Genomic DNA, 20,495 nt, shown 5'->3' on the forward strand with positions numbered 1-20,495 from the left:
TATCTGTGTTTACTATTCATTCCATTCATAGAAGTATACAGATATTTAGTCAGACTTTTAATTAATTTCCAGAGCAACTTTACAATAATATGATGCTGTACTGACTTCTGAAAAGCCTGAAACATTTCTATTATTTTTAAGTGTATTTATTAAATAGGGAACATTTGCATGGGTCTAAACTGGAGCCCCCTTGCTCCAGAATTTTTCTGAGCATTTAAGGGCAGAAAACAAACTCTTAAGTCTCATTTTACCTTGTAATAAGTCACATTAGTGGGACTATCTGCATGTTAATATTTTGATAACTTGCCACCTTTTCATGGGGTGCTAAAATAGAAGCACATCTGACAGTTCTCCTGCTGGCATTTTGTGTTTTACTGCTTCACTACCTGGCATGTGTAGGTGGGCAGTGCATAGCACATATTAGCAGTTGGGTGGTAAATGCAGAGATAAACCCCAGAGGCCTATTCCACTGGTTACTAGTAGTGCAGTTCATGCAACACTGACTGGAATTATTCAGCTTTCATCTGGATGCACACAAATGTCTTAGACAGTTTTATATTTGTATACTGTGTCCATTTTTGCACGATGTTCATTACTTCAGCATTTGAGAATTATAATTCTTCAGTGTTCCCTCATGAGTTACCCCTGGTATTGCAAATTCTTTTGGACAAATGATTTTTCAAAATAGATATAAGCTAACTGAGAAACTAGCAATAAAGAGTCTCAGAAATAATTGTGTTGAAATGCTTGAATTTTATAGAACTAAAGAGCTTAGGCAGCTTAAATTTCCTAAAAGATTGAGAGGTAATTCTCTAAGCCCCAAACTGGTGCATAAGCCAAGTTCTTGACTGGACAGAGAAGGAATGAAAAAGAGCTATAAAACCAAGACCAAAAAAGCCCACAAAACACTGCTTATTCTGCTCTAACCACTTTTGTGATTGGGATCCACATCCAGGAATTCTGTAAACATGCAAAGTTACATTTTTACTTTTCAGCTGGTCCAAAACTGTCATAAATGTTTCTTTACCTTGAAATATAGCACATTATTCTCTTCTGAGAGAGAGAGAATGAATCAGAAATGCATGGTTTCAACCACAGTATGACTAGCATGGCTTTAGACTAATGACTGAACACGGAAAGATCTGAATTCTGTGAATTGTATGGACAGTCAGCTTAGCTTCTCTGAACAGGACCCCAAAAATATGTCTGTCCTTCCATATCAGACTACTAAACAGTTCAGTGACAAGCACACTTTTCAAAAAGTATGTCCTTCTCTTCCTGTACTTCATGTTGCCCTGTTGACAGCTAATCTAATAGAGTTTATGGATTTTTATTTCTTTTGGACCTATAAATATTTTGTACAAAACTGCAGCCACCAGATTTATGTAAGTACTCTTGTAAGAGATGAGCACCTGAAAGTTTTGGCTGGTCTCTATAACTGAGCCCACAGTGAACTTAGCTCGGGTTAGTCTATTGGAGAGATCTGCTGGAGTAGAGATACAAGAGATGGGAGGGTCAGGATCTAGCTCCAGAGCAGATCTGCTCAGTACACATGGAGACACTGAGGCAGTGAACTGCTGCTGGATGGGATTAGTGTTTGCAGTATATGGTTTCTATGGCAGTACATTAAGAATCTTGCCTCAGGTTTGGCAGTAGATTCTGAGAACAGATATTTTGCCAAGAATTCTCCGTATGATGAAGCAATTGTATGTGTGTTTTTGGTTTGTTGTTGCTTTATCCCCTGGAAAATAAAATCTGATAATCTGTGCTTAATAGCATGTATGTAAACTCCACACTTCAGTAAATTGCAAAGGTTGCTGGAATTTGCAGGCCTCAGCATAGGCTTTCCAGATGCTTCTGGAAAAGTTCTTATTGGTTTGCAGTCAAGTGTAAATCCTAAGGAAATCTTGCTACATTAATACCAGTGCTGGTAGGAGTGTTCTTCTTCAAAGCAATTTGAGTCTACATACAAGTCTGTTTTCCTCTAGAGACTTTTTCCTTAAAATTACACACCCTTGAACTTTGGTCTGTATTACAGAGGAAGATTTTATGTAGGTCGCATGTATAGTTAATTGTAAAAGAGGCAAATATAGCAGAAATACAAAATTTTAAGTCAACTCCTTGTTCAGCTTGCCTGTTATGTGTTCACATGTGTTATGTGTTATGCTATGTCACATTTAATTGTTAACATGATGCTTCTGGAAAAGAAAATCTATCCATATGAGTCAGTTAACTGCAGTTTAACTGCCTTTAGAGTTCTGAAAGACGACTTAGGTAAAACCTAATACTTATTGAGGGGAAGATTTAAACATTTTTGCACGGGGTTATGTATAAAACCTTTTGGCACTAAATGCACTGCAAAATAAAGGGGCTATGTAATCAATACAAAGGAGTCTGAAGTACAGATGTAAGCACCATGCAAATAATTTTTTATGTGAAAAGATATACACAAAATATTTTTACATATGAAAATACTTATTAGACAAAATAACTTGAAGCAGTGGAATAATTGGCGCATATTCAAATTATGGTTAATTGAATTCTTCATCTGTGGCTCAGAGAGCCACATGGGGTACAGACTGTGCATAGAGGAAGTAATTTTCATTAACAGGATATAATTTAGAATGGGAAAACATATACACTCTGCCTGAAACACTGTTGATAATTAATATGGAATAAATACATAGACATGTACTGAGTTACCATATTTCTACCTGTCACTCTAGAGTTTCAGCAACTCATTTGCATCCTAAGTAAGTATATTTATTCAGAGAGATGACACTGTAACACTACCTTTGAAAGTGGAAGACCTTTATGTCACAGCACCGAAAATGACTCATCCTTTTTACTGAGATGGCAAAGTGAGATTAGAATCATGATTTGATCTACTTACATCTCTCAAAGAAGTTTGCATGTCTCTGAACAAACACTGTACAGCTTCTCAAAACTGATAAACAGTTCTCAAACTAATCATTACTTTTGAGACTATATATCCCAGCTACAGTAGAGACAAAAGGAATCTTTTAAGAAAATACACTACTTCAATTTCCTGTTCTAACTATATATAATATTTATTATTTTGTCTCTTATACATTTTGTTAATATTGAGATATATTTGCGTATATGAAGCAAGTTATTTGAAGAATAAAGTATAAAAAAACTATTTTGCCTGATGAATGAAGAAAGTATATGATATCAGTGAAGGGAAGGGATGAATGAAAGCCAAAATGTCTATTTGATTCAAGCTCTGTCAATGGCTCAGTGCATAAATTTTAAGCAATCTGCGTTGCACTTAATCCTGAAAATGACTGATGTTATTTTGGATAAAAAAATCTGTAAATCAGGATCTCTTGGGCTTCTCTTAGTACAAAACTTGATTTTGGTCTTAGCTCAGGAAAAGTGTAAACATGCTTAAGACCAGCTCCATTTGGGACAGAGCTCTAACATGCACGTAATCTATGGCTTCAATAAAAGTGAAAAGTGTCCCTTGGATAATACTTTGAATCATGTTGAAGATTCCTCAACATTTCAGCTGAACCCTGAAGCAGAAGGGTAGTGAGAGCCTTGAAAGTATGCGACCTTAGTAGACCTTAACCTGCCCTGTGACCTCTGCCTGTGAAGGAAGGTGATGGCAGACATCTGAGGGAGGGCAGTTACTAGATGAACCCTTGTAGGTCCTCCAGGCATTTTAGTTGGTTGTTTTTATAAATGTTTCTCTTTCTTCTAATTTGAGCAAACAATTGTTCTGCTGTATAGATTTTCATAACATGCTTTTATGCATGAGTATAGTAGTGCAAGGAAAAGATTCTTTATTTCTCTTGTCTGGATTTCAATTATCAGCCATATGGTAAAGAACCTCAAGAGATGAGAAGTGGGAACAGACTGTTAATCTACAAGAATGCTTTTTAATTCTACTCATTTTGTCATATTTCTGCCATACTTATTTTATACACTACAGTCCTATTTAGTCTTTCTGTATTGTAAGGCTGTACTTAGCATTTCCTTTTCTTTATAACAACAGGTGGTAACAATATTGGCAAACATGTCTGTCTTAGACCAATGTGCTTCAGAAATCGTTCAAGGAAATGGTATGTATTTTAACTGAATTATATTCTGCATGTGTTTGTGGAGAATATTTGAAAGGAAAGGAATAATTACTAGTTAAAGGAGAAAGGCTTCAGAACTATTACTTCACTTTGCATCCCCTTTCTGCTGGATATTGCATATTGCTGCAGGGTGCAAAGTGAGTCCTTGGGATGGTTCCATGCAATGGAAATTAATTACCACTGGTTTAGAAAACTTTGCGTGTAAGACAGTAAACTGATTGTGTGTGTGTTAACTTATCTGTAGACAGAATGCAAGGTGTTGTTCCAACAACTGTTATTCTAGAAGTCACATTGTGTAAGGTGGCAATTCTTATACAGTGAAATATATTGTGTCACTTATATTATTGTTATTATATATTATTGTTTCAAATATATTGAACCACTTACTGTTTTTGTTTGACTTTGCTCACAAGCATTCAGAGACACAAATTTTGAAGCACTGTTTATATTACTGTGCAGTGCTTGCCAGTTTTTTTCCACACTTCTTTAAATATCACATTGTGAGAAATTCATGATACCAAAAAGAATCAAGTCCACCAGAAGAAAGCTTACAGGTTAGGTTAATAATTGTATGAATGAGAACACGGGAAGACCTAATTGCCTTACTAATACATCTCTCAGCATCTTCGTGGCTAAGGTAAACTGTAAGCTTTTTTTTTTTCCTGTACTCTCTACTGAGAGATATTCAATAACTGTTTCACATACGTTGCCTTTTCTGTCCTAGAAATATCCCTTCCACAATTTTTTAAAATTAATGTTTGATAGGAATGGCTTGGTTTTGGATCCATTTGAATCTCAAACATGGATGGAGGTGGAAAAAAGTATGTAGAAATAGATCTTGAGATAGAACTGGTCTGCTCCAAAGTACATAGCTCTCTCTGAAAATAATGCATTCTATTTCCTTCCATGGATAGGAAACAGGTACAAAGACCAGAATAACACTGTTTGATAGTGCAAATTTTCAGCTCCAAAACATTGATTTTCACTGCTGTCACCACCATAGCTATTCCTTTTCACCAGCAATGAACAAGAGCCTGCATGCCATGCTCATAATAATCTGCACTAGAGGAGACAACCCACTGTTTCACAGCTGCTATGATGGAGCTGTCACTAGGAAAATGTTGCTCATGCGGTCTATCTTTCATTGGCCTGTACAGATGGAAGTCAGAAGGAGCCAACCAAATCTGAACTAAACGGTGAATGTGGTAGGACGTTCCAGCCAAGATTGGCAATGTGCTCCAGGGTCTTCAAATTGGTATGCGGCCTGGCTTTATCATGGTGCAGGAGAAAGGTTGTCTTCTTCTCTATCCTGACTGTGGAAGTTCAGGGCTTTGGCTTAATCAGTATCATAGAAGTCAGAGTTGATAATTTGTTTGGCTTCCAGGAAATCTAGAAGGATCATCAAAATACAGTGCTGATGTCTGTGTCTTGAACCTCTTCTTTAAAGGGAATTCATGTGTTGCCATTGCATAGTCTGCTGTTTTGACTCTGGCTTGTAGGGGTGATATCATGTCTCTTCACCATTAATGGTGTATTCCAGGAAACTTTCACCACTGGTCTCATATTAATATGTCCTGACAAACTTGCATATAGTGTTCTTTCTGTTTCTCTGCAAGCATTTGTGGGACTCACCTGGTACAAACTTTGTGACAAACCAATATTGCCACCATCATTTCCAATGCATTGAAGCCAACACTCAACTTCACACACAGTTCCCTGGTTTAATTCACCAGTTTGCACAGATGAACTAACTGAGATGCTTTTCATGATGTGACAGCTGTGCATGGCTGTTTGCAGCGTGGGTTGTCTTTCACATTACTGTCACTACTGCTGAAAAGCACCATCCACAGCCTCACTATGCTAATATTCACTGTTTGGTCTCCATAAACATTTAGCAAGAACCAGTGAATGTCAATGTGTGCAATTTTTTTCTGCATTGAGGAATCCAATTCCACACCTTTGTTTCATCAGGATTTCTGTGTCAGACGCCATTTTGTCAGACTGCCCTTCTGCTGCCATCAGTCACAAAGCAACAAAATGGTGGAAAGGTTCAACCTCTACTGCCACACCACCAATATTTGCCTGTGGTGTTGTGAGCCAACATAATAAAATAGGAGGCACTGCTTTCAGCTGCCCTTGCAATACTGGGTTTAGCTGTTTCTTGTATTTCAGTGCAAAATTTGAGTTCTGAGCACATAAATATGACTGACAAGGTTCAGACACAACTAATTTGCTTGTTGGGATCCATGTTTACAGAGAAGTAACATGCATGGAAAATTTTGCACGCCTTGGAGATAAGCAGATTGATTATTTAATTTGGGTATCTGTTTCCTTGAGCACACTAGAAACTGTTTTGTTCTTGGGAAAGGTGTTTGATCATGTTTCCACAAGTGCACAAAGATCATAAAAAGACAGTCAAGCATGAAGTGCTTTGTAGCACAGGGACATTGCTTTGAAAGAACTCCAGCAAGTTGTTGCATACTCATTATAAACTGTACTAGATCTGCGTGTATTCACACCACTGGTGAACTGTGACTAGAAGTAATAAAAAATAAACACACAATACCAAATAGCCCCTTCTCTTTCCTAAAAGAATACAGAAGTGTTTTCTCTAATCCTCCCTCAGTGAAACATGTAATTAATGAAAGTGTGTATGTGATAAAGTTTGTGTATACACCCCCTAATGGAAATTCATACAGAAGCATTTGCCCCCTGGCTTTTCAGAAGGGTTGGCACTCAGCTTGTGTATAAAAGCTTATTGTATTTGCCTAATACTATGATAATTAGATGCTGGTCGAAAGCCAGACTTACACATGCACTACTGAGAAGGACTTTAAGATCTTATAGAGTCTGGATGGATTTTCTTCCCAACTTTGACTTATTTTGTATGTCAATTGATCATTATCTCGTTGTGTGATTCTGGTGCTAATTCTCCTAATTATTTATGCAAATCTTCTAATGGTTAAAATCCTCTGATGCTACCTAAAGTAATCTGAATTTCCTAATGGCATATGGAGTCTAATAGCACATAATTGTCCTTACAGTTAAAATAACTTGGAAAATATAAATCAGCACAGTCTCTGGTTTTCTCCTGCTACAATATGAGTATCTATTCCTACAGGTAAAAAAAAAAAAAAAAAGTTGATAAAACCATTTTACATTGTTTCTTCTGAAATGAAGAGTCATCACATGGACATAGAGCTTCATAATTTCCCTCATTAAGGGGATGCAGATTACTGTAAGCAGTTTGAGATGGAAGATTTTAAAGGCTTGCTTGAAATTACGTAAACTTGGAAAAAAACAACCACCACCACTTCTACTTTCTTTTAGTTAAAAGGAAAACCTGAAATATCTTCCTAATGTTTTTGAGGTTAGTGACAACCTTCAGGCTAGTTTAAATGTAATTAAGGAATATTCATCTACTTTTCACAATTTTATTTGAGTCAGTATGTATTTGAGCTGTTTCCAAGCGGATTGAATGGAAGAGGAAAGAGTTAGTGCATTTTCTAGTTAAAAAATGTCTGCAGTTTCCTGGTGAAAACAAACATTCACTGATCAGATGGGCCAAAATACAGATGGCAAAATTGCAGCTCACAGTTACGTATTCTTCCTGCCCTAATCCAGTCGTGATTATATTTACCTAACTTTCTATTCCCCATTACTATTATAAGGTGATATTTCTTGCTGGAGAGAAGTTAACAATGGCTCTTACATCCTTGTAGGTGTTCAACTTTTAATGGAAATGCTCTTTGAGAGGTCATCTTCAGGAAATTCAGCAGAAGTTGCTGCTTGTGAGCGAGTTCAACAGAAATCTGCAGTTACACTGGCACGACTCAGCCGGGATCCTGAAGTGGCAGATGCAGCTGTAAAACTCAGCTGTAAGGATGTGTCGCTGGGTTAATGGAAAACTGAAAAAGAGGGAGAAACTTTCAGCCAAGGAGAAGCTCTTTTCATTTTTTTAGCCTTACCTGGTACAGTTTGTGGAATAGGTTTCCCTGTAAAATCTCTTCAGAAGGTGAGGAGGTTGTACTAAATGAACCTCTGGCTCAATTCCCAGAGGAACCTGAGGTACAGCTTCCTCTCAATGCATAGCTGTGACAGACTGTGACAACCAACTCAGGACTACCTCCCACGCTCCTTTATTTAAAGCCTAGTGCAGGATCCAACAGTGGGCATAAAACTCAGATTCCTGCAAGCTCAGAGATGTGAGGAATCTGATGAGAAGCTACATATTCTTTTGGATGTAGGTTTTTAAAGACACATGGGAGAATTGATGGGGAAGAAAGAGAATCATGATTTTCGTTCTGAAAGAGCAACAAAGGGTAAAAACAATGCATTTCTTGTTTCTGATTTATGACAATCAATCATGAACTGCTAACTCCATGGAGAGTCCCTTAAGTATTTGCATAGCATTTTGCATTAGTAAACTTATCTGGTAAGAGAGATAAATATTAAAGTTTATAAGGGAGAAAGACCTTTTATCCTTATTATCTCAGAAGTAATTTGTGTTTCTAAAATATTTCTCCCAATACTCTTCTGTGCTTTCAGGTATTCCTCGCCTAATTAAACTTTGCAGATCACCAACTGAAAGAAATAACAGTGATTCTGTTTTAGTAGCATGTCTGGTAGGTACCTTTTTACCATCTTCTTGTGCTTATCCTGAAATATGGATAAAATGCAGCCCTTTCAATTTCAAAATGCATAAGCATTGCAAAAACATTCTAAATTCTTGCCAAGAATTTAAGTATAATACTTTACAGTGTCAGTAATTTTTCTTCTGATTGAAGATTTAGACACATGTATACGTGACTTCATATTATTGAGAAATTTCACTAGAACACTTTGTAATTTAAAGTTTTAATCATTCTTAAACTTCATTCTCTGATGATGCTGTCTTTGCTGAAGTAAGTCCTGTGATCACAGAGACAGTAGCCCTTTATCTAGGTGCATGAGCACACGCGTATGTGTGTGTGAAAATATTCAAGTAAAATAGCCAGAGTCTCTATGATCCATTTTTTCTTCTTAAGACTCTCACACAATATAGAGCTCAGCCAAGGAGTGACCAGCAGAAGGTTAACACTGCTTAAGAGAAAAATCCTTGCTGCTTGCTGGCCCCACTTGGTTATTGTAGCTTTGGTTAACACACCTAGTTTGCACATGAAAAGTTTTGTTCATTTAAGCAGAACTTATTCAGGATGAAAAAGGTTTGAATTTGGGCACAAGAAATTCCGTGGTTATTCCACATATGAGCTGAGAAGAGTGGTTAATCTTGCATGGCTTGAGCAGAGGCCATAGTATGACAGCAGCAAACTAGACGATGACTTTCCTGCTGCTCTGTCTCACTGAAGTTCACAGAATCACAGAATTCCAGGTGTTGGAAGGGACCTCAAGATGTTCAAGTCCAAATCCCTTCTAAAGCAGGTACCCTACATTCACAAAACTTGTGCTGCACATTCCCTGAATTCATACCTATTTCTTGAGTGATTACCTGCTTGTCTCAGCACTTCTGCTTCTCTTAGTGTTTTAGCAACTGCTGGATGACACTTTCTGTAAACAGGGCAAAATATTGTGCTTGAGACAGATACACTGCCTCAGGTTCGTAAGTATTGGCACTGAAATCTAAGGGCTTTCACTGTCTGGTATTTTTAGCTTGGTTCTTTACCTGCTGTGCATTTTGAAGCAGGTGATTAACTCTTGTGGTAATGTAGCACTGATAAACACTTGTGAGGATAGCTGATCACAACTGTCAGACTTTACTAGCTTAAAGACAATTTTTGTTCTTGAAGAAAACCAGCCTCTGTTCAGTTGTTTCTATAGTGTTAGATTGCTAAAAGGTATGAAATTATATATTCTTATCTGCTGAGAAATATTAATCTCTTAGAAAAGGAGAGGTTATAGATAATAGTATGATCAAATTAATTTGTTATATAGTCTCATAATATGAAAAATTAGCGGTTTTGTTTGTTCCCAAGTGGTTTGACATGTCTGGTTTCTTTCTATTACCCTTTTATCTAAAAGATCTTTATTCCAGACTTTGCTTACAACTATGGTGGGAGAAGCTTACAATCAAAATGCTCTGGCTGTCATTCTTTCCTTCAGTATCCCACTATCTCTGCTTCTCGTGTCCAGGAGTAATCTACCCACAAAGAATTGTTGTTTAGTGGCTGATTCTGAGGGGGAATAGTAGAGCACAGCAGTGAAAGATTAGCTTGATAAAAGAGTCCATGTAACTGAGTTGATCTGTTTTGAGCTTTGTCTGCTACTTGGAGATTGTTATAATGGATTCCTGCAATGAAGATTTTCTCAAAGCTTAAATGCATTAATGTTTTTTGTTTTGTTTTGTTTTGTTTTTTAGGCAGCATTAAGAAGACTAGCAGTTATGAGTCCTGATCAACTTGAAGATTCAGATTTTCAGCAGTTAGTAAAGCCTAGGCTTGTGGATTCCTTCCTGCTATGCACAAATATGGAAGAGAGCTTTGTATAAATGTGAGCCAAAAGCAAGATATTCTTTGAAAACCGATCAAGATAATACTTACGTAATGAGATAGTACATACTCAGTTTTACTTAGATGTAGTCCTATTGTTATTTATGACTTATTTATTTTAAGACCATGACCATGTGGCTTGTGGACAAAAGAAATAGAATAAACAAACTTATTTCTGTGGTTTGTAAAGGTAAATTTAAAAAAAAAAAAAAAAAAAAGCAAAACAGCACAAAAACTTCCTATAGTAAGGCATATTAGGAGATTTTATCATTGCAGCCTGACAATTATTGTCATGTTTAGTAGAACTGCAAGAAGGTATAGAAGCCAAGAATTTGGTGCTCGTTTTAAATGCTTGTAATGATGTCTTATTGCTGATATTTTTCTATAGTTGGAACATTTTTCAGTTTCTTTAGCAAATGCATTAATCTGTTGCATTTGTTGCATCAAAAGAGAAATGATCCCTAAGGCTGTAAATGCATTCTTTAAAACGAACGGGATGTCACCGTCTAAGTCCAGTTCCTTATTGTTCTATCTTTTAATAGAGTTCTGAAGATATGTAGATGAGTTTTTTTCAGAAAATTTTCGAATATTGGCTTGGCATTATGTTAGAGGGCATTTCTAAGCTGTATGAAGATGTGCTTCCTTAGAAGATATGTAAATACAGACAACTTTTATTTGCATGTAAAGAAACTAAAAGACTTATAGAAAAGTCTTCCTGAGATCAAACCTATCATAAGTGTGAGATTTAGGATCACTACACTTTAATAATCTTCCCTCCTTTCCAAGCCTTCCAAGAAGTGGAAGTGAGTACATACAGACATGTTTTTAATACTCAGTTTACTACTTCTACAAAAATTTTGCTTGCATACGCTAAATAATTAGAACAGGTAATTGCAACTTGAATTTCCATTTTCATTTTTTTAAGCTAGTCTTGTATTTATAAAGCTGTGAAACAGGACTTCCAAGAACTCTTGGAGTTGATACAAGGTGATTTTACGAGTAGAATATAAGAAAAAGAATAGAGTTGATTTTAAAAATAGATTCATCTTTTTCTTTTCATCAAGAAGCTATATGCATTTACAATTAGTCTACCAGCAATATCCTGAGTGTTTTCTACCCCAGCTTCGCACAAAACGTTGTGTAAGTTATGAAAGTATATGTAATTTTTTCTTGATGACTTGCATCCATTGCTCTGGATCATTTTGTGATTGAAAACTTTATGGTGCTAGGACATATGCCAAATAAATAAGTACACTTCTTTACTGTACTTACTTCATAGATATCTTAAGCAACTTAATTCATTAAAGCTTATTTAGTATTATGCGGTTTTTAGATGACAGGCACCAGGAAATTGCTAAGCCGTGTTTGCCTTCCACATTTTCTTTGTCTGAGGAATCTCCCTTGCTTCAAGCAGTGACAAATGGTAACCACCTTTTCTTATATTCTAGAATATATGTTCTAAGAAGTCTTTGCCTTAATACGTCTTCAAGGGAAGTTTTAAAAACATTAAAAGACACACAAGAATGTCTTAAGCAACTGTTCAAAATAAACAGTGAATCAGACGTTTCACAGATGTGATTTCCTAGTAAGAGAAGGGATGAATTCTACTTTGTGTGCATACTTTGAGGCAACTCCTTAAGTGTATGACATTGAGACATATTGTACTGCACAACTTTCAAATTATTACTCAAGTGACTGACAACATTTTCTTCACATAGCAGAAATGTGTGTATGCTCTAAACAATAGAATCAATATTCTTCATGTAATACAATGAACTCAAAACTCATAATAGGACCTTATGTTCATTTCTTATGTTGATAATCTCTAACAGAACACAATCTGTCAAAACCTGTTGCTTAACGCTGTGCTGAACATCATTCTGTTAACTGCAGCTAACATCAGAAACTATTCATTTGTACACAGGGCAGTTTGTCCCATAATAGATGATGTTAAAATCTCATGAAAAAGAAAAGAAATAATTGTGGGGCATATACATTCAGAAAAGGGCAGAGATGTTCTCATGATCATGGCAATGGAGTAGTATAGTAAAACTGGGAGCTCCAAATCCAATTTACACTGATATTACTCAGGAAAGTAGCAGTGGACTATCAATAGTTAGTGCAAATGTAACAGTCTCTCTTGTGGAAAGTATGAGCAGACTGTTGGACAGTTGTTGCTCATAGATCAGAATCATAAAACCAGGGAAATTTCAGTGCTTCCAAGGCAAAAGGCCTAATTCCTGGGCCTTCAGAAGTGCAGCTTAACTGTAAGATAGTAGCATGCTAGTGTGCGTATATATATATAGATGCAGCTATGTGTATGTATACATTTATCCCTTAATCTCCTTTTTTTTAATAGAGGTTGTTATAAAAGTATTTTATATATGTGTTTGTATACATAAAAATAATTTGAGAGCACAATCAAATGTAGCAGAAAAAAATATAATTTGGCTGCAATTGGAATTCAGAACAGTGTTTTTCAGTATTTTTTTTCTTTCAGTAATGTCAGTCTTCGAAAACAGAAAAACAAAATGAATATGTTAGGCATGGGCACGGCATCAGTTCTCATGCCAATCCATCCTGCAGTCTGAGGCAAGGATGTAAAAGCTCTGTAACCACCTGTTTATTGCTCTTGTGAGACCTGACTTTTGCAGATGATAATAGTGAATATAGTAGCATTGTTCTTGATTGTGCCTTACCTAGGCAGGAAGTGCTCATTCAATTGAAAGTTCAATTAGAAATTAATGAAAAGAAATAATCTCAGATAGTTTATTGCAATCTGTTCTGTAAAACTCTTTACAAGATATATTTCTGCCATCAAAAAGACGTTATATTTTCAGTATAGTGTCAAGTAATTTAGTATCCACACCTGTAAAGTAAATTAATGTAGCTATTAAGAATATGCCATTATGACCCATAACATTTTCAAGCCATTTCAAACTGGTCTCAAACAAATATTCAGTGAGCAGGCCAGTAGGAACAAAGAAGTTGACTTTGCTCTCAGGTACAACAATGTGAATCCAAATTAATTGACTTTACTACAAATACTCTCTGCCTGTAAGTATGTAGCCATAATTCTGAGCCCATATTGTCTGTTCATTTGTATTCATATTATAAATGTGGCTGTTTACAGAAAGAAAATACACTTGAATGGATCTCATATATGTAGTTGCAAAATATGTAATGAAAGAACCAGTTCAGAACCTCTGTCATTTAAGTGTCATTGAAACCATTTTTGCTAGGTCTGAACTTTTCATCTAAAGTCGTGCACTTTATTTTTACATATGCTAGAGTTTATGGTAAAAGTCATCCTGCTTCCTTTCTTCTTCCTTCATTAAAAATTTAAAAGTCATTAAAATTTTGAAGTATGAAATATCCATTTCTTTGGCTGAGTTTTGGATGCCCAGTGTTTGCTTTGACTGTTATTTTCAGTTTTTTAATTTTTAAAATGAATATTTTAAGGCAGAATAAAAATGCTTAATGTCAATGTAGTATGAAACAAAATATTTCATGTCAAGAATTTCACTCAAGTACCCTGTCTGGTGTATGAAAATTAGGGCTCTGTATATTTATTTAGTTAGCAGAGTAAGGTAGAAGGCATCTATAACACCTGTATATATCCATATGTTTGGACTCATTACTCTATAGAGAATGCATGTAAGTTAGATATTAGCTTAGTTATTCTGGAAACTGAATGTTATAATTGCTGGAATTGTTTTAATTTCATCTAAATTGTTCTGAAAGTTTTAGTTTTTGTATGTTTCTAGAAATGTTGGACAAGTATGCGATGGACTGCAGAATTCTTAGTAAATGACTTGTGTTCCAATGGCTTTGGACAGTGTGTTCAATTTCTGGCTTTAACTTGAACTGTTTAAAGATATATGCAGCCCAGCATTTTATTCGTAGAATATTTTTTTCTCGGATGTTTTTTTGTGTGTGTTTAATACATGGTTCATTTATGTGGTACGTTACTTGTCTGACCTTTTCTGTTTAAAATAGTATTTGTATCTACAAGAGGCAAGATAATATATTGGTAAATTTGTTGACTTACCTAATTTTCTAGGGTTGCCTATTAGTATTTGAAATGGGGTTTGGTCTGCAGAGGGTCACGTTGCCCAATGAGAACACTGATTATCTATCTTGAACGACTTGTTCTAAATATCTAATCTTCAATATCATGCTTCTAAGCAATGGACGCCCAAAATCACAGAATTGCAGGGCTTGGAAAGGACCTCAAGGGATTGAGTCCACCCCGTGCTAAAGCAGGTACCCTCCAATAGGTCAGACAGGAATGTGTCCAGATGGATCTTGAATATCTCCATAGAATGAAATTCCACAACCTCTCTATGCAACCAGTTCCAGTGCTCTGTCACCCTTATAATAAGTAAGTTCTGCACATTAGTACACAGCATCCTATCTTCAACTTTTAGGCCATTTCTCCTTGTCCTGTTGGTACATAGCACTGAGAAGAGCCTGGCCTCATCCATTTGCCTCCCATCTCCCTTTAGACATTTGTAAACATTTATCTGATCCCCTCTCAGTCATCTTCACCCCAGACTGAACTGCCCCAGGTCTCTCAGCCTTTTCTCATAAGGGAGATGCTCCAGGCCCCTAACCATCTTTGCAGCCCTCTGCCAGACTCCTTCTAGGTGATCCTTGTCTTTTTGAACTAGTGAGCCCAGAACTGGACTCACTAGTCTAAATGTGGCCTCACCAGGGCTGAGTAGAGGGGGAGATAACCTTCCTCAACCTGCAGGCCACACTCTTTTTAATTGCCTTTCTTGGCCACAAGGGCACGCTGCTGGCTTATGGCCAACCTGTTGGGCATCAGGAGCCCCAGGTCCTTCTCTGCAGCACTCCTCTCCAGTAGGTAAAATAACATTAGCTTCTTTAATCCTAGAAATCTATTCTGATTTTTCCATTCAATTTTATGTTAAATTTAATATACTGAAAGTTACCCTCTACTCACTAAATGACTCACTACTATTCTTATTTTTAAAGGTAGCTAGGGAAATGGCATTGAGCACTGAAAGATAGATCTAGAGTGAACTTTTTCATCTGAGTTGGAAGTGCTTATCTGGTGGTAAGGTGGTTGAATAGTTTTAGAGAAATTATGTATAATAGTCTCCTTTGAAGTACTAGTACATTTACAAGAAGACTTTGTAACTAAGAGTTTGTGAATTGATCAGTCTCATGCCAAATCATCACTGAATTATAGTAATAAGGGAAAACTGGTAGCACGAGTACAAACAGAGCACTGTCTAGTCGAAGATTTTTTTTTTTTCCAACATCCAATGAGTAACTTTTCGTTTTAATAATTAAAGTGAGCTAAAAGCCAAAGGATACCAATAGGAAAGCAGGGTAAAATGAAATGTGAATTAGTTTACAGTGCTAATTTCTGTTAGAGATAAATTGAAATGAATCAGAAAAGCTTAAATGCCATGAAGATATCTAATGCAGTGTCCTTTCTATTGCTGTTGTGATCATTCAGTTCACAAATGCCTAACTGAAATGCATAATGCTTGTACCATTTTCTTCAAGCTTTCTGGATATTACTGCTCTTTCAATTAGCTTGTCTCCACCTTTGAATTTTACCTTTTTTCCAATTCTCTTCCCAATCCATCTGGGGGAAAAGCAGTCCGGTGTCAGCTGCCTTCTGGGTTAAATTAAAACAGACATTTTTCTCTTTAAGAATGAATGCCCAAGACAGAGAGTATACATAATGCCACTGAACTGCTTTTAATAGTGGCTATGGAAAAATCCTGATAATGTGTTTGGAGCAGATGTCTAAACATCTTGCATATAGGTATTAATTTAGGTCATGAGAGATGAATTCCAGACACAGACAGGAGGCAAAAGACACTTTTTCAGCAGGGATTTCACATTCTGTTTATGCATCAAATACAATTCCTATCAAAACAGAAAAATTTGCAGCATTATACTCTCCCTTTGAAATTAGACATTATTTTCTTGTTTGTTATGCACCAAGTAATTCCTATTTGCCAGTGTTGTAAAACAAAGGACTACCTGGATGAACTCATCACACTCATGTTATTATAGCTGATTAGATATTACTTATTACTTATCACACCCTACCCAGCGTTGCCTTGAATGCCTCCAGGGATGGAATATCCACCACTTCTCTGGGCAGCCTGCACCAGGGCCTTGCCACTCTCTGGGTAAAGAGTTTCTGTCTAACATCTAACCTAAATCTCCCCTCTTCTAGTTTAAAGGCATTCCTCCATGTATTGCCACTATTATACCATGTAAAAGTCAGTCTATTTTTAAGCTCCCCTCAAGTACTGGGAGGCTGCAGTAAGATCTCCCTGCAGCCTTCTACAAGCTAAGCAAGCCCAGCTCTCAACCTTACTTCATAGGAGATGTGCTCCAGCCCTCTGATTGTCTTTGTGGCACTCTTCTGGACCCCCTTCTACAGCTCCACATCTTCTTTGTGCTGGGTGCTCCAGGCCTGGAAACAGTACTCCAGATGGGGACACACGAAGGAAGAATGGACGGGAACAATCACCTCCCTCTCCTTGCTGGCCACCCCTCCATTTGTGCTGCTCAGGATACAGTTGGCCTTCTGAGCTGCAAGAGGACACTGCTGGCTCATGCTTTGCTTTTTGTCCACCAGCACCACAAATTAAGTTTTTCTCCCCATCGGTATTCATACCTGAGATTGTGTTGATCTGAGTGTAACAGCTTGGACTTGACTTTGTCAAACCTCATTAGGTAATGCGGTCCCACTTCTCAAGTCTGTCTAATTCCCTTTGGACGGTGTTTCTTCCTTCTGTTGTATCCGTTGCACCACTCAGTTTGGTGTCATTAGCAAACTTGCTGAGGGTGTGCTCAATCCCACTGATATGTCATTGATAAAGATACTGAAGAGCGCCAGTCCCAAGACAGACCCCTGGGAGACACCACACATGACCAGCCTCCACCTAATCATAGAACCATTGATCACAACCCTTTGGCTATGATCATCCAAACAATTATTTATCCGCTAATTGGTCCAACTTTCAAATCCATCTCTCTAATTTAGAGATAAGGATGTGGTATGGGACCATCTCAAAGGCCTTGCACAAATCCAGATAGACGACATCAGTTGCCTTTTCTTTTGTCCACCAATGCTCTCACTATCACAGAAGGCCACGAGTCTCTAACTTAAGTTATCCTGGGCAATATGTCAAATACCAGAGTTAATAAAAATCTGCACACATCAGGAAAGCTACTGTTTAGCAGGATAAAAAAAAAATAAAAGCAAACAAACAAAAAAACCCTCCTCCTATCCAGTATCCCTTATTTCCCAAAAGGTAATAAATTGAGCTGTGAGTAGAACAAAATCATCTTTGTTTTATAGTGATCTTGTATTGTTATTGTCCTTTCTCCATCTGGAAAACTGCCTGCTTTCCCTTCATTAGTATGACAGATGTCATGATAATTACTGTTACAGTAATAAATATTTTTCCTTGAACTCAGAATGTTTATCTCTAAAGACAATATTCAATAATAAAAGATGAGAAAACTGAAAAATGGAAGTGAAATTAACAAGACTTAAAAAGGTTTCTTCTTAGAAATGCATTCCTGCAGAAAAATATATTAAAACAAGAGTCTGATTAAACAGCTTCTTAATGAGGGAAAAAACTGAAAAATTGTGTGAAGATGTTCCTCTTCAAAGTTATAAAAAATTTGTTATGGTGATAGACAAATCTGATATTATAGCTCTTAAAGGTCAAGAGAACTTCAGAAATGGTGTATTCAGGAGTTTTGCACTTAACTGTTTGAGATGATGAGGTGAGAATTTTATAAATTAGTAACACAAGAGTAATATATGTACATCTTAAAAGCAGAATCCATTAAGGTGCGATTTCACAGATGCCATCGCTTTACTGCAATGACAGAAGCTATTGGATGTACTTTTGCTGGACCAAATTAAATTTCTTTACTCCTTTTTTTTTTTTTTTTTTTTTTTTGTCGTTAGTGTTAAATGGAAAAACAGCATGGACAGAGCAAAGAGCATTTCAATAGTTACAAAGGACTTTGTCAAAATCTGTGCTTTGTGTTTCTGCACTTGACTAGAAAGCTATCGGTCTTGGACCACAGAACAACAGAAAGGAAGGAGCCTTCATGACACAGAGGCTGGGACCTAACCAGCATCGTGGGTAACATGCTGATTAGTGAGGACTTTTTCTAAGTGTCTCAGGCACTTATTGGAAGCCATACTGATATGTTATAAGCAATCCTTTCTTAAATATCAAGAACATGCCTTCTATCAACACTGCAGACGGTAATATTTATATATATATTCTGCTTCACAGTTGTGCTTCTTTGTGATTGATTTTCTCTTTACCTTGCCACCTGATGTCAAAAATGAATTAACGCTTGCCTTTAGAGTGAATCGGGATTGCAAGGTATGGATGGACCAATAGCAGGAAAAACAAGTGAAAGATCAAATCCATCATCCGTGAACCCCAAGACTGTTTTACAATGTGTTTCCTGGTGCTTTCTCATTGCTCTGTTACACCATCATCGAGGCAAACTCCTCACCTAGCATTGTGTCTAGAAAGTTATATTTTCTCATTTGTACAGTTATCACCATCTAACAAATATTTCTCCCTAAATACTCAAACCTTGATTATTTTTCCTTTGTGAAAACATTCTTTTTAGTTACCTGAATACTGGGCACTACACTCAGTTGAAATTTCTGGATTCTACTGCCGAAGTTCAGATGATTACATGAATTGTTTCTGTTCTTTTGTATCTTTCTTTCCCATGTAGTCTAAAAACTACGGATGTGGTGTTTTCTTTTCCATCTTTTTGTATAATTATAGCTTCCCTAGCACCTCTCAGTTCTTTTGAGATCACCTAATGATAATACGTATAAAATTAATATTAATAAATAGAACAGCTCCATTAAATATACCAATATATTCTTTATGACTCTATGATATTCTTCATGTGTGAGTGTCGCTGTAGATTGTTATTCAGTTACTAATCTGACATGGCTTAACTAAGATGGTTGCCTTTTGTCAGCTCAGCTTCATTCACCCTAAAAAAAAATAAAAAAAAAGGATTCCAATTCAAACACTGTTCCATAGATACACGACTTGTTTGCAAGCTCATCCAAGTGCCCTTTCCATGTGACAATAATTTGTTTCTTCTCATATTCTCTTAAAGTACAGATTTCTTTATGTATCCACTGGTCACCTCAAATTATTTGCTGACTTTCCTCACTGTGCATATCCATAAAAATGTCTCAGATCAGAGGTATTTTTCTGGTGACACAGTTACAGTTTGTGTTCATGGTAAAGACTATGTCTAAGGACAGTTTTGTTGCTAAGCATGTAAAAGATCTTTCCTGAAATCTACCCGCCATTTTCAGGAGTGCAGTTTAACCTTGCATTCTACTGGTTTATCTGAAATTGTGTAAATTAGAAATTTAAGGTTTTCTGTGTAGTGTCTGATGTCTTTCTAATTGGGTTAGTTCTCTTTTACTTCATTACACTTTCTAGAGCAGATAAAATCATGGAGTTTTTTTTTGTTGTAACTGAACCTTCCCCTCCACCTTTTGTTAGTTTAGAACTTTGTTCTTTCAGTTGTCAGTGATTTCTTTTGAATGATCCGTGAGACATTAAATAGACCGTATATCAATGATACATTAGCAATAGTTTATCCTATTAGACATGAAAATAGAACATGTACACTGCAGTCGTAATGAGCGGAAGAAAGATACTAATGTGCTGTGAATTTCTTAATAATGGAGAGGAGAACAAGACAGTTACATTGCCAGGCAGGGAAAATGTTCCTGGTGATGGAAAAATAAGTCCAGCTTGGGGATGGGGCAGCAACAGAATATTAACATACCTGAAATACTGCCTGTGCAATTGCCTAATCAATAATATCT

The 20,495-nt window shown here is 36.6% G+C and overlaps 1 protein-coding gene across 1 annotated transcript in view; it reads left to right on the top strand.

Annotated features, from left to right (window-relative positions):
* The window catches only part of INSC (INSC spindle orientation adaptor protein), a 120,016-nt gene extending 105,308 nt beyond the window's left edge, over positions 1–14,708 (top strand). The window contains 4 exon segments of the mRNA XM_048949301.1: positions 4,022–4,088; positions 7,829–7,984; positions 8,655–8,731; positions 10,462–14,708. Coding sequence (XP_048805258.1) covers positions 4,022–4,088; positions 7,829–7,984; positions 8,655–8,731; positions 10,462–10,590 — 429 coding nt within the window. The 3' untranslated portion in view covers positions 10,591–14,708.
* Positions 14,709–20,495: the final 5,787 nt, after the last annotated feature.

This window comes from Lagopus muta, chromosome 6 (genome assembly GCF_023343835.1).
Source record: "Lagopus muta isolate bLagMut1 chromosome 6, bLagMut1 primary, whole genome shotgun sequence".
Classification (NCBI taxonomy): domain Eukaryota; kingdom Metazoa; phylum Chordata; class Aves; order Galliformes; family Phasianidae; genus Lagopus; species Lagopus muta.